At 47.5% G+C, this 17407-nt stretch overlaps 1 protein-coding gene across 1 annotated transcript in view; it reads left to right on the forward strand.

Annotated features, from left to right (window-relative positions):
* The window catches only part of CCDC64 (coiled-coil domain containing 64), a gene marked incomplete at both ends in the record, with an annotated part of 38830 nt that extends 21763 nt beyond the window's left edge, over positions 1-17067 (forward strand). The window contains 8 exons of the mRNA XM_009700137.1: positions 5491-5607; positions 6279-6290; positions 7653-7799; positions 8815-8994; positions 9305-9523; positions 10698-10841; positions 14140-14270; positions 16947-17067. Of these exons, the coding sequence (XP_009698439.1) occupies positions 5491-5607; positions 6279-6290; positions 7653-7799; positions 8815-8994; positions 9305-9523; positions 10698-10841; positions 14140-14270; positions 16947-17067 (1071 nt within the window). The remainder of the gene's footprint in view (positions 1-5490; positions 5608-6278; positions 6291-7652; positions 7800-8814; positions 8995-9304; positions 9524-10697; positions 10842-14139; positions 14271-16946) is intronic.
* Between the last annotated feature and the right edge of the window lie 340 nt (positions 17068-17407).

Below are 17407 nucleotides of genomic sequence, written 5' to 3' on the forward strand. Positions count from 1 at the left end.
AGCATGGGGCAGCCCCGGCCTCTCCTCACAGAGGTCCCTGCAGCCCCGCTGTCAGTGCCTGGACACTTAGACCCAATAAATTCCACCCCTCACCTCGGTGAAATGCGTATTTTAGAATTGTTATTAAAATACGCACTCGTCGCACAGCCTTCACAAACTTCGCTGGTGGCGTCAACCACAAAAATGTCTCCTCACACCAAAATTGAAGTGGCATTGTCACAATACCGCGAAGGTGGGCGATACAGACACTCAGTGCATCTCCACCCCTTGTCCCGTCACCGCTTTACAACAACAACAAAATCCCCACTATTAATCTGGTCCCTGACAACGGCCAGTCCGAGCTTTGCCTGTTACGTCTCCCAGTCACTGTTTTTACTTCACATTCCTCTAATGGTAAGTGATCTCCCTGTCTTTATCTCAACGCACGACCTTTTTAATTTTATTTTTCTCCCCTGTCTTGTTGAGGAGGGGGAGTGAGAGAGCGGCTGGGTGGGCATCTGGCCAGCTGACCACAGTGCCATTGCTCTTCTCCCCACGTTGCGGCGGTCTTGCCATGATGGGGCTGAGGGAGCGGCGACGCAGGGGCCATCCGTCGGGAAATCCCTCTTCTGTGCACATAAATCTGCAAATGCAAACTGAAGCCCTCAAAAGGTGACAAACAGCAAGCACCGCTATTACCTAAGCACTTTCCTGGATAGCCGAATGCTTCGAATAACAATTTAAAGTTGACCTGAATTAAAAGCTTTGGTAAAAATCTCTCAAAGGTTCCCAAATTGGGCAACCTCCAGGTATGGAAAATATAGATGGTTGCTTATGCCGACATGCCAAGGGCTGGAAAATATCCATGGTCTCACCGCTTTCTTGGCATGGGTCAGCTAGCCCAGAAAACCAGGCTTCCCACCACTGCCAGTGGGCACCAGGGTGCTGGCTGCGGTGGCAGGGCAGTAATCCCAATCCTCTGGGGCTTCCCTCGGCAGCCAGATTAATGTATTTTTTTTAATTATTATTCTAAAGCAAGATATTTGTTATTTCCTCCTTTGCTTGCGTTTCAGTAGCCAAATATATTTTCCTCCCAGAGAAGAGCTGGGAATCTGGGAACCTGAAGCCAGGAGAGGCAGCAATTAGTGGTTTGAAGTGTTAGTGGTACCACAGTGGGAACGGGGAGTCCCTTGAACTCAGCTATTAGCAAATTAATAAAAGGGGTAACATGCTCTCCTGAGTGTTACAAATTTAGCACCAATTAGGACTTCTCTTTCTTAGCTATTTTAGGCAAGAAAATCTTGAATATCCTTTGTTAAATTTGAATCGTCTTGTTTGTAGAGTAAATCATACGGAAACATTGGTTTCTTCAGCCAGCTACAGTCTATTAAACTTTTTCCATTCTCCTTTTATTTCTGACATGACTTATAGCTGGATAGTTTGTATGCAGTTAGTTTTATTTAGAAAATCTTTCCCCAAAAGAGGATTTTCTTTGAATGAGACAATTCTACAGACCATTTATTTCTCACAGTCCATCCCAAACATTTCAAAGATTCCCTCTTTACAGGAGCATCAGTGCTCCAATTTATTGACATTTATTTAATTTATTTATGGCTCATATGTTCCAGATGTTAAACCTTATGGAGTTATTGTAACTGGTAAGCCATATTTTTCTGCCAAATATCTACACATTTTTGTGTATTTTAGCACTTCAGAATTAATCACAAGAGAAACTTAATTAGGTTTGCAATGAAAAATAGCTCTTAATAAGAACAGAGGCCAAAATGTCCTCCTGCTCTTCCTTTCTTCTTGCACTGCCCAATTCTCATCTAAAACTTGCCTAAAGTCCAGAAAACAAATGTCACAGTTGATTGAATATATCTAATTGTGAATTGATGTCTACACTTTTGCAGATACGTTTCAAACTCTGCCTGGTGGCTGTGTTGGCTAATTTGCCTATACCCAGGAAATTAATTCTTTCTTAACTACAGAGCAAAGCTATGATGTCGAGCGATATATGTCTGACTTTCTGGAAAGAATATTATTTCTGTCTTGCAAAATCAATGCATCACTAAATGATTGACGAAACCACAAAAGGTTTTAGCTTTTAATGTTTAGGAAAACACTGATGGGGAAGAGAAAGCCCTACAGTTTGCATAATGGCAGTAGAGCCAGACTGGCTGAGGCAGAAGAAACTCACTTCAATTCAACAAAAGCCGTAGCTTATTTGACTAATAAAGGGAAGATGTAGATGCAAGGTTACATCTTCAGATGGCACAAGTAAAAGAGCAGGTTTGAAGTAATCAGTAGTGAGCTCATGGTTTAAAACACCCGTGTACACATGCACACATGTACAGCAGCATGGAGAACCCAAGCAGACGCTGTATGAAAATATGCCATAAAGCCCGACAAATTCTGGACACTGTCAGGGTAGCTTTCCATAAAATAATGTAAATTGATGTTAAAATCCAGACTTTATAATCAATTAGGAAGGGTAGTTCTGCAGCAGTATTAATAACCTCTGAAACAAATGTAGCATGAAAAGGGGCTTTCCATGGCCAGAGCTTGGCTCAGAAGACTTTGTCTCATGTCTATGAGAAATCAAATCTTTGCAAAGGTGAGACTAAAGGTATCAGCCATTTCCCTATCTAGAAGAAATGGATGAAGACTTTTTCTCATTCTCCTGTGGAAGGAAACACCTGATACAGTCATTTCTGTTTACTTCTGTTAAACGGCTGGTCAGAGAGAGTATTCTGCACTGTATGAAGCTAAAGAAAGTATTCTTTTCACTTTTCTCTGCTGCATGAGATAAGAATGTGAATGGTGTGTGCTGAGGTGACTCCGTCTGCTTTAGGGCCCCAAATGCTAACTGTAAGTGAGTCCTTTCTTCCCTCCATGTGGGCTCTAACTGCAGGAATAAGATGTGTGAGCATGTAAGCTGAGCAGCAAGTAGATACATTCCAGATGATGATTTAAAGCTGGTGAATACAAACCTTACAGTCCTGCAAGCAGTCTAGTACCAGAAAGGACCTTTGAGGTCAATTCATTTCCCTTCTGTCGTAGGCAGCCCTCTGAAAGAAACTGCATGATAAAGTGATCCAGCTCCATTACAAAATTATTTTTTGCCACCATTTCTCCTACTGTAATGGTGCAGGGGGAGGGATCCTACTGCAGCTCCTTGGAAATCCTATTCCCAACCGTAATATACTCTTATCCAGTTTATTCACATCTTTTTTTTTTCTGCCAAAATTATGCTTCTGCTTAAATAGTGCTTCTCCCTTCTGTGTGCTTATCCGTGATGTATTTATAGGGTGTCCTCTCTCAGCATTCATTGCATGAGATAAAAGAAGCCGTCCTTTTTTAGTCTCCTTTCATATAACAGACTTTCCACGATCTGAATCACCCTTGCAGCCCATCCCTTCACCCGCTCCAATCTGAGCATGGGGGCCAGAACTAGCAACAGCAGCTATATATTGTCTTACCAAGGATTTTTACAATGCCATTAACACTCCCTTGTTTCTTACTGCTATATTGGACATTTACACTGTCCGTACATAGAATTGTAATATAAATTATGTTATACAGTTAACCATCAAATACTGGTGTGTCATTTCATCTGGTACCACTTGTGCTCCTTGGGAGTGTGGTCAACATCTTGCAGGCAAAATCCTTCAGTGCTTTTCATCTGGTGCTTTTTCATCCTTGATAGCTCCTGTAGAGTATTTCAGCATGAAGATGTTTCAGCACTCTTTACAAAAGCAAGTGAATCATTCAAAAAAGCACAATCCATCCATCTTCTTTAGTGTCACCAATTAATAGCTGCTCAGGATGCTTTGAAATCTATAGCTGCTTAAGGGAAGAAGAATAACTAACCCCTTCCTATAGTACTGTGCTATCATTGTATTTTGTGTACTCTACCTGTGCAAGGAAGCTTTATTAAATACATGAGGTGAGGGTGATATGCAAAGGCCTCTGATGTGAGGTTTTACAGAAGGGGAAAAGACCAGCTATGCTAATCCAGTATAAGAAGGGAACTAAAAACCAATTGATAGACAAGATCTTTTCTTTCTCTTGGAAACCATTTCTCATTCCAGAAGCCAGTGGTCAGAGCCTGGCTGATTTCGATGGCCACGCTTCTGTCTTCTGCTGCCCCTGCAAGCAAGCAGTGTTGGGGCAACCACAGTTTCCTCTACTTGTTGGAGCTGGAACAGCTTTTCATTTCTTGCTTCTGATTTGGGTTATTTTGCTGCAGACTGTGCAAAATAAGGGACCATTTTTAAAAGCAGGTAGTGTTGCCTTTGTGGCCAGCTCAGGCTGAGTCTGTGTGCTCGTTCCTCAGGTCACGAGCTGCTAGAGCAAAGTCATCGCACCCTTTGGTGGAGCTGCTGCCTTGGGCTCTCGGTCAGCCAGAGCACCCCGAGTCAAATCCTGACCCATGTTTGCCAGATGTAAGGCTGCACTCCCAAATCTGCCCACAGCTGCTGACCCCAATGGAGGTTTTTCTCCTCTTGCCCCCATCCCTTCCTCCTATCTCACCTCCCTGTCTAAGCATGGTGGCTGCTGATGGCATTTACCCTTGCACATACAGCTCTGTCTGTGCCCCGAGCAGGACAGCAATGCCACTTCTTGAAGGGGATCAATTCACTTCCAACTAATCTGCCGGAGGGGGAGGTCTGTGCCTAAGCGTAATGGAACCTGATGGAGGCTAATTAAATAGAAAACCATCCATTTGTGCTGTCTCATTACGGATTTGTCATAAAAACCTTATGTTCTCTTACAAGCCTAAACAAGTGTGTTCACTATGCAGCCATAAAGCTGTCTGGAGAGTAGTTAACATGTCTAAGCTGTCATTTATATGGGCTCTCTGCAGCCTGGATCCTGCAGGTAGGAATGGCCTTTCCGCTGTCCTCAAACCACCCCGCATAAATGGGGCATCCCTCCTTCGAAATGAAAAAGAGGGCCAACCTCAGCGATCCTGCACCGACAGTCATGTGGAGCGGACGCTTCTCCGTCTGGCCCTGACGGGAGCCAGAAATCAGAGGCAAAGAGCACTTGTTATTTTAGAGCTGTGCCAAAGATGTTCAGAGGTTTAGAAAGAATGAATCTAATAGTAGTGTATCCCAGGGGACTGTGGAGATTGGCTCCCTTCACCTTTGCGAGTGGCCTGGTTTCCTCCTCAACCCCACCTAGGCTACTGTTTTTGAGGAAAACAGAATTTCCAGTGGGAAACAGGTGTCATCATGCTATTTTGCAATGGAATAAAGTTATGGGCCGTGTCCCCTTTGCTGCCCCAAGGGAAAAATCAACATGGTCTAAATTGCTGCTTTCCTCAACACCTGTCCAGGATGAGCTTTTCCCGCACCCAAACTGTGCAGGCTTCAGAGTTTCTGCCAAAACTAGGGCTTGTGCAGAAGTCATATCAGGGCAGATCTTCCCATGGGCAAGAAGAGATGACTGCTTTGGTCTGTGGGACAGCCCCCCGGGGTAATGCCAGCTGATGTCTCCTTGCAGGCATCGGAGGTGGAGCGGCAGCTCTCCTTGCAGGTCCACACACTCCGGGAGGACTTTCGGGAGAAGAACTCCTCCAGCAGTCAACACATCGTGCGGCTGGAGAGCCTTCAGGCCGAGGTGAGTCACCCGCGCTCGGCCTCGCTCCTTCACGAAAGGCGGCCAGGGCTGTTTTAACGCCTATAACGAACCCCTCGAAACGGAGTAAACAAAACCTGCTGCTTGGAGCAAAGACAGGGATGGTAGCTGTGGGGTAAAGGACTCCCCCAGCGAGAATTTTTGCTGCAACCCAGGGCTGGCTGGGGTGGCATAGGGCAGCTTCCACTGTTGCCTCGGAGCATGCCTGTAAAATGAACGGATGAGAAGGATCTCCCAGGCTGTGCCCCTGCAGGGCTGCTGCCCAGTATGGATTAAACTTTGGGGCGTGGTGGGAAGGTCTGCAAGGGTTGTTGTTTTCTCCTTCTGTTCGTCATGCTTGCAAAGAAAGCAGCAATCCTATCCTGCCTCTGAGACACACACGTGGGAAAGCAAGGCGCCCCTGCCTGTTTTAGCCCTAGGAATGATACTACCTTCCTTCCTCTTCCCTTCCTTGACAGGGGTCACTGGGGACCATGTAGGCAGGAACTAGATGGGTAGAAGATGTCCAGCTCTGCTACCTGACCACTTCTTTTATTTATAAGCTGTCTGGAAGAGCTTTTCCTAAAAATCTTTCAATTTCTTCTTTTCTCCTGCTCCCACCTGCTCCCTGCTGGTCCCTCGCCTTTTCTTCCCCTCCCCTTGGTGTGGAGCAGCAGGTCCTCGAAGTAAGTATGGAGGCTTGGAAAGGGTTTGCCTGCATGTGCATTGCTGTTATCATGCATGCCTGTCACTGTGCATGCCCCACCTTGCCTCCTCGCCTCCTTTCTGTCTCTTGCTTTCCAAATCCCTTCCCCCTCTGTGCCTTTCCCATGGCCCATGGCAGAGCGATGTTTTTTCTGTTATACGGTCGTTCACAGCGTGTTCGTTACTGGTTTGGATACCAAATATGAACTCTCGATACAATCTCTGTATTATATCTCTTATTTTTCTTGCATCCCTTTTCTCCAGCCCACGCAAATCATGATGGTGGTGGGAAGAGACATCTCAGAAACCATTAGTCACCTAAGAGCAGCTTTCTAATACCTACAGCAGCCTTTACCCTGCAGAAATAGCAAGTCCACACACTTTGCTAATATTCCTTTGTATAGCCAAATCTTTCCAGCAACCTGGAAAGCAGCAGAGACAAGGTCCCAAAGAGGCCAGTAAAGCAGTGGGAAGTTGCTGAATTTGTCTATGGTCCATGAATTGAAAGGAGGCCAGAGGGAATATTTAGGGTTATAGTGGACTGGTAGATGGCATACCCAGTCCCCGGAGGTCCTGTGTGTACTAATCTGGGAAAAGGCTCCTTTTTCTTGGTTAAACAAGAAATGACCTTGGCTAGTGCTGATTCATCCTGTGTGCTGTTCCCAGCTAACCGAATCACAGAGGTTTTGCTTGGCACATTGTCCCTCTTCACTTGAAATCACTGCCCTTGACAATTAAAAGAAATGAACCAATTTTAAAAAGGCAACCGATTGCTGAGAAACTAAAAATAAGCATGGCACAGAAAGGAGTCTTCACAAGTAAAAAGACAGAAAAATCCCTGGTGAGGACCGAGCGAACATGCAGCAATTAAGAAAAGCTTATGGGCAGTGCTGTGGCACAGTCCTGCGGGGAGCAGGATCCCGCAGGCTCACGCTGTGGTCTCCAGCACCTATACAGGAGAAAATGCCACCATGCTGAGTTGGGGACGAGTCAGGAAAAGTAACTAGCTTTGTCCAGTCTCGCAGACTTTAAGGTACAAGGAGTGGGCAGGACGGGTCTCTGCTTAATCCCTTTGGACATTTCTGGCTGCTCCCTGGGCTCCTGCCAATGCACACCCAGCCCCTCGAGCTGCCCCTGCAGCCCGGGGAAGGAGAAGTTTCCTTTCAGAGCCTTCCTAAACTCGAAACCACACACAGAGGTACAGTTTCACTCATACAGGTACAGAATATGTACGTGCATACTTTTGGTTTTTGCTGTTCCATTTCTCTCTTGCAAACGTGATTTCCCTCCTCTCTGCTCCCTGGAAAGCATGGGGTCCGACACCGCCTCTCTTTCCTCTGCAGATCAAAATGCTGACGGACAGAAAGCGGGAGCTGGAGCATCGCCTTAGTGCCATGATGGAGGAGAATGACCTGCTCCAGGGAACCGTGGAGGAGCTGCAGGACCGAGTCCTCATCCTGGAGAGACAAAGCCATGACAAGGACCTGCAGGTGAGGAGGCAGCGATGGAACAGGGCAGAGAGGGGAAATGAAGTAAAAGATGTAGTTTGAGGTAAAATTGACTGGGAAGATAATCAGGAACTGGCAGGCAAAACAACTGGAAGAATAAAACGGCTCGTGTAGGCATGGCAACAAGCAAGGTCCTGGGTATTCCCCATATGGACAGATAACAGGAACTGCAACGGGGCATCGTGACAGCAAAGAGCAGCTTGGGAGGGCGATCTGAGCAGGGGAGTGGGACAGGGTGCTGGGGAAATGAGGTAAATGTATAAAGAAGCAGAGAACTTTGGTTGCAGTTCATTTTACTTGATTTGTAACAGCAGAATCGGCTTCAGAAGGAGCTTTTTTAAACCCCGCTGTCCCAGAGGGTAGTAGCTGGCCTCGTAGCTCTCCCTGGTCAAACGGTTTCCCAACAAGCCCCATGGTGTCTGGAGCTGTGTGTCACCAAATGCCACTCTCCGGAGAACAAGCTGATACCTCTGTAGCTTCAGGCGTCTTAGCAGAGAGCAAGATTTTTCCATTTCTCTTCTGTGGGTTGACAACTACTGGATCGCCAGCTCTCCAAAACAGCCCTGAATATTTTTTTCCCTTTTTTTTAATATACATTTGTATTTAAATATGTGTATAGCTTTTTTTAAAAAACATGTCTATATTACTTTTCTTTTTGGATTGACTTCCTGCTGTGTTGTTTTTAGCAAATTTTTTTACCTGAGTCCCAACTTCTTTACAGTGTTCCTCATTTTAGTGCTGATTAACCTGCTATTTTTATCTTTCAGGATATTCTGGAGTCTAAACAGTGTCTAATGACATTTGGAGATTATTAAGCTCTAATAAATCTCAATACCAGCCAAGAGTACTTTCCTCCTGGCTGGAAACCCTCTTTCACGACACCCATTCCTGCCTCTCAGCTCCTTCACAAACCAAAAGAGATTCATCCAGTCCTTATCACCTCCACTAATTTTCTTTTTCCTGCTTACTTGACAAATTCCTTGATTTTCTTTGCAAGCTGCACCAAAGCCAGCTGGAGCTCCAGGAGGTGCGACTGTCCTACCGGCAGCTGCAGGGGAAGGTAGAAGAGCTCAGCGAGGAGAGAAGTCTCCAAAATTTCAACACAACCAGTACGTCCCTGCTGTCTGAGATAGAGCAGAGCATGGAAGCAGAGGAGCTGGAACAAGAACGAGAACAGGTATTTGCCCTCTGGCCCCTGGGAAAGCCCATGGACCTCTGTGACCATTCCCAGAGGGAGAGGGAGTTTAATGCATTTGATCTGAATTGGGAGCTGAACCAAGAGCCAGAAAATTGGGGTTCTAGTCTCAGCTCTGGTATCAACACCCATTTGACCATATGAAAATAAATCTCTGCATCCATTTCAAAACCAACATAGCAAGCTAGACAAATATTTGTGAGGTTTGGCAATCACAAACCTCACTTCACGCTGAAAGGAGCATCTCCAGGGTCTTCATGTCCCAGACTAATGTCAGGCTCTCTTGTTCCAGCTGAGGCTGCAGCTCTGGGAAGCATATTGCCAAGTGCGATATCTCTGCTCCCATCTCAGAGGAAACGACAGCGCAGACTCAGCAGTCTCTACAGACTCCTCCATGGATGAGTCTTCAGAAACCTCATCAGCCAAAGACGTCCCAGCTGGCAGCCTACGGGCAGCTCTCAGTGAGCTCAAAAGACTGATACAAAATGTGCTGGATGGGGCAGACTCCACGGTAAGTTGGTGGCACAGAGAGACTTCGCCTTGCGCATGTCCCCTTGTGCAGGTGACAGAGCTTGCTGCAGGTTTCCACTGGATCCTGAAGTCCTCGGTCTCTGAGAAGACTTCTGTGGCCCACAGAGATGGGCTGTCACAGTGCACAGCCTGCTCCATGTGTCTCAAATGGTCAGCCAAGAGCCAAGCCAGCACATGGGGTTTCAGGCTGCAGGGATCAGACTGCCATAAGTTTCAAGCTCATGCAACCATCATTGGTCTGGGAGTCATTCTGGAACATTAACAAAAGTAGGCTTTCTTTGAGATTTGCAGTAAGTTAGAGTTCCGACATGGAAATATTGCAGATTGTCTTATACATCATAGTTCAGTTACTTCTCTTAGGATTTTCCTAACCTTGCTTTATTAGCAGTAGTATCACAAAAACGTCATAACCGCTATGTGGGTAGGTTCTGCCCCTGCGAATTGGCACTGGGTACAAATGTCTTGGCAAGAGCTGCCAGACTCAAATCCATTGATAGATGAAGGGTTTTGCTGGCACAAAATGGTGTCTGTGGGGTATGGTCCTGGGGCTGCTGGGCAGGAGGGGATGGCATGGAAGACCACTCAACATCCACAGCAGTGCAAAATGACTAGAAAACACCTCACTTTTTGCAATGACTCCAATCAGGCCTATTTTCCTCATGCACGAGCCAGTTGCATGGCCAGTATGACTTATTTGAGATGCCATGATGAGGAAGGTAGTGCAGACCCTGCCACTGCAGACCTGCATGGGGGTACTCAACCTCCTCGTTTCACTACCTGTAGCAGCTGGTAAGAAGGCTGAGCATAGAGATGAAGTTGTATTTGTTAAAAAATAAGAGAGTCCTGCAAAAGGTCCACAGACATGGAGACTGTAGCCATACATTACCAAGTGGTCAGCAGGTCTCTATAAATTTGGTATATGCTAAGGTGAGAACATGTCTGCATGCTCTTTTTATCATGTGTAGAAGCACTACCCTTAGCTGAGCATGTTTCCACTGTGGAGGTATATGGGAACAAAACTGAAACTCTGCCAAAGTCATATTCACACTTTCTTCTTCCTTGTTTAGTAGCCCCCATCCCAAACCAGAATCAAATTAATGCAATTGCCTTTTTAAAAGTGAAATCTGAGCAAGAGATTTCTCTCCCGCTCTCAGAGCTCTCGACGAAGCGATGACGACACCTTAGAGGAACAGATCAGGCGAACAAGCGAGGATTCACGAGCCCTGAGGGAATTAATGGAGGGAGAACGGGGGAAACTGAGGCAGAGTTTGGAGGAGCTGCAGCGACTGCATAGCCAGGTTAGCAATTCCCACACTTTACATGTAGTCTTGTAACAATGGTGTTCATCCTCCAAGACATGCCTTCCATAGAAGAGATCAATATGATAAATAACCCAGGAGGATTTAGGCCAAAACCAGTTATGGTTGGATGAGGGAGACTCTGTTAAAGCCAGTGCAGAGGCTTTATGCATTTAGGATCCGAGTTTTTGACAAGGTGCCTGGGGCCCATCCCAGACATCTCAAGCAGCCAAACTTCCTTTAAACCTTTCTGCCAAAATGGTTTTCAGCCAACCTGTGTCGCTTAAATTCTTCTCAGCAGAAGACTCCAACGTACAAGGCTGCTTGATATGGGGTACTGGAAACCCATAGGTATCCAGTCTGACCCGACTTACTTGCACTAAGCTCTTGTAAAGGGTATATGCAACCGCCAGACGGACAAAACAGTGCTGTTCTGTGCATGGAGCGAGGTTTGCCCCCTTCCACAGCAGCATCACACAACTCTCATAAATGTACTCCCCGAGAATCTTAATCAGGGCCAGCCTGGCACCATGCAGCACCCCAGGACCAACAGGGACCGGCTAAGGCGAAGACAATCTCAACAGCAACAAATGATCCAACCCCGAAACCAACACCACACCCAAAGCACAGAATCACACTGCATCCACACTGAACGTAGCATCATCTGTGTCTGAGGTCCTATGCCAAAAGCAGCAAATGGAGACAGGAACCCGAGGAGATGCTCTGCAGTCCCTGTCTCTATGGGATAAGTCTCCAAAGACTGGAGGGCACCCAGAGGCTGCAGCAGAAGCAACCTTTAGTGCAGCTGCTTGTGCAGCACCTACTGCATTGGAGCAAGGAATGGGATTAACGCCCTTGGCTGGTCTCGCCAGTGGTGCTGTATCGCCCTTTTGCCATACCCCTTTGGAGAAGAACAAAGAAAACACATCCCTGTTCAGGAAGTCAGCACAACCTGGGGTCTGACAGCCTTGTGTAGAGCTACGGGAGCTCCCACCATGGAGGCCAAAGAAAAAAGAGTGAGAGCATCATTAAATACCCCTGGCGGGAATGGTTGCATGTGTATGAGGATGGGAAATAGTCTTGCTGACAAAGCAGCTGATTAGAGGTAGACTGCAGCGAGAGAACAGCCCTGGCACCCACCCTTCCCCGAGGACTGCTCCTCTTAGCAATGCAGCCACCCCACAAGAGACACCTTTGAGGGTCCAAACTTCTGTCCCCAGTGAGACATGAGCCCAGACGCTCCTCTGGCTGTGCTGCCATCGTCCTCTGCACCACCCACAGGTCCCCCTTGCCCTGAAACACACCTGAGATGGAGGAGACAAGGGCCTGATCACTGCAATGTGGCTATGCTGACGGAGACCGTTAGAGGCTTATTCACAGATTTTGAGCGACCGTCCATACACCAGCCTGCATGTCTGGACGCAGCACCTCCTTACACACGTGGCCTTGACAGGACACCAGGAGGGAGCAGCACCTGGTTGTTCTTTGCTGTGGCTGGTGTCCCCAAACTCCCCAGCCAGGAAGGACCAGAGGACCCACCCTGCCTCACAAGTCTGGACACCTGTCTCTGGTTTTAGGGGTCCCTGACTACCAAAGCTCTGAATATTTAGGGAGCAAAGGGAAGACTGCAGTTCTACTTTCTTGTCACACCTCTGTGTTATATGGAGAAAGATGGGGCGTAACTAGAAAGGCAGCAGACATTGCTCTCGGAGAAGAACTCCAGCCTCACGTGGCAAGTACATGTCTCCTGCAGCTTTTGCCCACAGCCCAGCCTCACACTTGCTGGAGGTTAATAATTATTGCCACCTCCCATAGAAGAGGCAATATTGTCTTCAGTTCAGTACTAATGAAAAATCACTGCATATGGAAAACTGGTCTACCCTAGGCAGTAGGGCTTTGCTGCCTCTGCACCCCTCTGTGCTGTCACTAGTATTGATACAATAAAAGGGGAACACGTCCTAAACGGCTTTTGGGACCTCATAGCACCACACACATTCGTTGCTCTTGCCCGAGAGCAAGGTGAGCTGGTGGAGACAGGAATCACCCCTGCCTCTGTCTCCACTGGAAAGCGGTTTCACACCTGCCTGGTCTGTTTCCTCCCTCTGTGGCATCCTCTTCTTACCTGAAACACAGACCAAAACACTTAAAACACCAAAGCTGTCCCCAAACGCAGTTTGGTCTTGATCCACTGTCCCCTGGGATTTCAGCAAAAGTGCTCAGCACCTTTCACATAGCTCCACCAGTGCTCTACATCACATCATTGCTCTGAGGTGCACCCCATGCTGAGCTGTGGGAGGGCACGGCTCGGGCAGGGCTCCCCAATTCCCTGGCAGTCCCAGCACACAGCCGGGGAGCCTCTGCACACAGACGGGGTGCGTTCGCACCCTCCTCTTCCCCCCCGACCCAGCCATGCCGTGCTCACGGCAGATCCTCCCACGCTGTTGATGTGATCAGCCCTTTTTGACTGTCTGCCCTCTATTTAAAGATTTCTTTGAGGATTCAGGCACTACTGAGCTGCATTTAGAAAAAGGAGGTGGGTCAAACGCTGGAAGGGTTTCCAGGTGGTGGAGTAGCGTAACAGAGCATGTGTGTGCCCTAGACAAAGAAATTAAACGTGTATGAAATATTGCAAAGCTGTGCTAATGCAATCCTTGCATGATTTCACACCCTATTAACTCACTCTGCTCAGGACCAAAACGATAGATCATTTCTCAGACTATTTAAGACTCAACACATATTTTAAAGTCTAATTAAAATTGTAAGATGTGCCAGTAACATCTTCCATGGCGTTAAAGGGAATTTTCACATCCTTTGCCTTCAGCTTCATACTACTTCAAGAGACATAACGGCCCCCTCCAAAAAATCTTGTTTGCTGCTAAGTGATGTTTGCAATAATTTAGCCCTGGAAAGATCAGAATACCACAGGCAGACTCAGAGGATGTGTGCACAAGCCAAACCACTTGGAGAGGGGCAATATTTCAGCGCTGATGCCATAGTGACAGCAAAGTTGCAGGCAGGTCCTGCCCCGCACACCTTGCAGTGCTGTTCCTGCATGTTACTGAGACTGTCCTCATCACCCATCTTGCTCAGACTGGCACTGCCAGCATCCTAGGGCAAGCTGGCACATTTCATGGGGGGTTGCACCAGCACTAACAGCCCCCTCCCAGCAGACATAGCTTCTCCTACAGGCAGGGGAGCTCAGCCTCCAGGTTGATCCTTGTGGCTTTTTTCCCCCCTGCACACTCGTGGTGAATTTGTCTGAGCAGCCCTGGGTTTCATGCCTTCCCTCTGCCTACAGGTCACGCTGCTGAGTGTGGAAATGACGACGCTGAAGGAGGAACGGGACCGGCTGCGAGGTGCTGCTGAAGACAAGGAGACAAGTGAACGGCTCCTGCAGGCCATCAGGGACCGAGATGAGGCCATTGCCAAGTAAGTGGTATGAACAGCCAAAGCCAGGCTGGGTTAGCAGTTATGGAGTGCCTTAGCAGGAGATACCTCCAGGGTGGGTTTCTCCCACCCTCTATGAATTTCAGTAGCTGTTACAAAGTGATGGAATGAGTCTCTTTGCTGGCATTGGGAAATGCCGACAGAAGCCTGGTGGCAGGGCAGGAGATGCCAATTTCCAGAGCTGCCCCATGGCAGGATTTGGAGGCATTTAGGAGGATGCTGTGAACCATGTTTTTGCCATCCAGAGTGCTGGTCTGAGTCACAGCAAGGAGGAGAGGACTTCCGTGAGCCAAAGAGAAAGACTCGGTCTGCCCTATTTGTCCAATTTTTCTTCTTTTGCTTTTCCAGACACACAACGCTGCCTTCCTGCCCATCCCCCCTACAGTCCTGCTTGGGCTTCTTCCCTAAACCATTTCTCTGGTCACTTGCTCTCCTTTCCTGTTCCAGGGTCTTTTTAGCATCTCTAGTCCTGTAATTCTCTATTTCTCCTTTCAGGATTCTCCCACTGTGTTGACTCTTTATTTTCCCCATCCTCCTTGCAGACCTGTGCAGTTTTGCTACCCCCCCTACCCATATCTGCCTTCCTCGGCTCTGTGCTTGGGCTTGCCACGCTGCCCTGAGCACTCCTCGCTCTTTGCCCCGAGGAGAGGGGCAGAAACATTCACCCCCCCATGCTCTGGGTAGAAAGGATACATCTGATGATCTCTTCAATAAGCAGATGGACCAGTATATCACTGGTCTGTCTCCTTATGGAAATACCTAATAATCAAGCCCTCAGCAAGAGGAGGAGCACAAGAACATTGCACCTCTGAGGATGGGGGGAGCTAAATCAGCATGCACAATCCCTTAATCTTTTTTTAAGTGACCCTATCATCCGTGCTGCTCTCGCCCCGGGTAGCCAGCTACCAAATTCCCATCGCAGTCCTCTGTAACACCTCCATCTGTTGGCAAAAATCAGGAGGATCCCAGCTGCGCTGCGGAGTGCAGAGAGGTGGTTCTGACATTTCCAGTGCGTGTGGGTTGCTGGTTCTGCTGTGGCTATGGCAACGTGCTGCTGCCACGATAAATCCCCCGGTGATATCCAAGCAGCAATGGGGAACTTCACAACAAAAGGCTGTTTAAGGTGCTCAAAACCAGAGCTGGGAGTGGAAGGGTACAGCTTCTCCGTGGCAGTTAATGACCCTGCTGGGATAAAGCACTAATCTTTAGTGCAGGAGCCCAGAGAAAGGGGGACAAGACAAGTGTGCACAGGTAAGTGGCGGGTGATTGATGAGCAGAAAGCGGCTGCAAGTGAAAGCAGACAAGAGCATCTTGTTGCTAGAAATCAAAGCATCCCTCCACAGACTGAGCAGGCTGCTCCCAGGCAGCGAGCCGCCTGGGAGGCTCGTGATATGCTTCCCACCTTGCACCTCAAGGGTTAAGTCACTTTTGTTGAAGCCCTCCCCAAAAAAAAAGCCCTAACTCTGAACAGAAATAAAATCACTGCCTGAGGCAGACATCTGGCATGGAAAATTTTTAGCTTGAAGCTGAAGTTTGGCAACATGGGAAGCAATAGGAAAATAGGATCCTATAATAGGAGATGTTAAGCAGCCACTACCTGGAATATAAACACAAATTCCCAAATTGCTCTTCTGCAGGGGAGCACAAGGGAGCTATTAGGAGGCGATGAATTAGCTAGAGTTAATAAGATGCAATTATTTCTCCTGAAAATGTTTGCAAGGAAAGATGGTTCCCAGCAAGTCATGTTACAGTTTCCCATCACAGAGCAGTTAATTGAAAACTTAAGGTTTGTGCTCGCCTGTGTGCTCCCAGCACGGTGAGCGGCATTTCCCAGCTTGGGCAGCTTAGGAAGTTGCTCTGTCCTAGAGAACAATTCCTTTCCAGTAGGCAGTACCCGCTGGAACATCTCAGCCGCTGAGCGCCCAGGGCCCTTTGGGCAACCTTGGCCATGGCATCACATGCTCGGTGGCCACCAAATGCCTGGAAAGAAATGCAGCAGCGGTGTTCCCAAGGGCCAGCACAACCTCATTGAAACTGGGAGCTTTTCTTAAAGCATAACATTTAATTCAAACAATTTTAACAGTTTGTCATTCTTGAAAAGCATATGCTGTGATAAACTTCCTTCCTTCCTTGCTTCCTTCCTTCAGTCCAAATCCCAACTGAAAGCAGAGTTGTACTTTTTGAGGGCTTTGTTTGTTTCTATGTTTGTTTTCTATTGCAACTTATTGATCAAGTGATCAGGTGCAGATCATTTGGGTTTTAGCACATAGCATTTCCTTTCCTATGCATTGGTAAACAGAAAAAAAAGGAAAAAATGTTTATATATAGATTCTACCTCATTTTAGATCTCCATTTTTAATGGCAGATCCTGCATGTTATTAAGGCACACTCTATCTTACACAGCAGTGTATCTGAATATCTTTTTGTATTCTTCATAGTGTGCTTACCAGAAATCTGCTGGTTTTATAGTAATGATGTCTACAGCTCTGTCCCACTCTTCAGGTGAATATTGTCCAGAATACAACAGAGATGAACAGCTTAGGATTTGGGGACTCGCCAAGGAAAGAAATTGTTGACTTCTCCTCGAGGATATGTTTAGCACTTCCCCTAAAAAAGAAGAAAAAGTCACATGGCCCAATTTTTTGATCTCCCCTGCAGGAAGAACGCGGTGGAGGTGGAGCTGGCCAAGTGCAAGATCGACATGATGTCCCTTAACAGCCAGCTGCTGGACGCCATCCAGCAGAAGGTGAACCTCTCGCAGCAGCTGGAGGCCTGGCAGGTGAGCAGCCCCTGGTCACTGTAGGGCAGGGTCTGGGTGGCATCCAGACCAGGAGCCACCTTTGGGTGACTTTCCGCCTCCCTCCCTGTGAGTTTGCTGCGTTCTCAGCCTGAGCATCCATAGATAGGAGCGTTTGCTTTTGGCTCTGCAGGAGCCAGTGATGCAGTGATTCTGGGGGGTGAAACACAGCCCTCTCCCTGCTCAAAGCCTTTCAGCTGTGAGCTCTTAATTAATTATACAGGAATACCCATTTAAAATGGAGAAACAAACTGTATCTCATGGCTGCATGTGGCATGGGTAACGTATACTTTGCAGAGTGACCTGCTGTAGCCCGGGGAGG

This window comes from Cariama cristata, unplaced genomic scaffold (assembly GCF_000690535.1).
Source record: "Cariama cristata isolate BGI_N322 unplaced genomic scaffold, ASM69053v1 scaffold26525, whole genome shotgun sequence".
NCBI classification, from domain to species: Eukaryota; Metazoa; Chordata; class Aves; order Cariamiformes; family Cariamidae; genus Cariama; species Cariama cristata.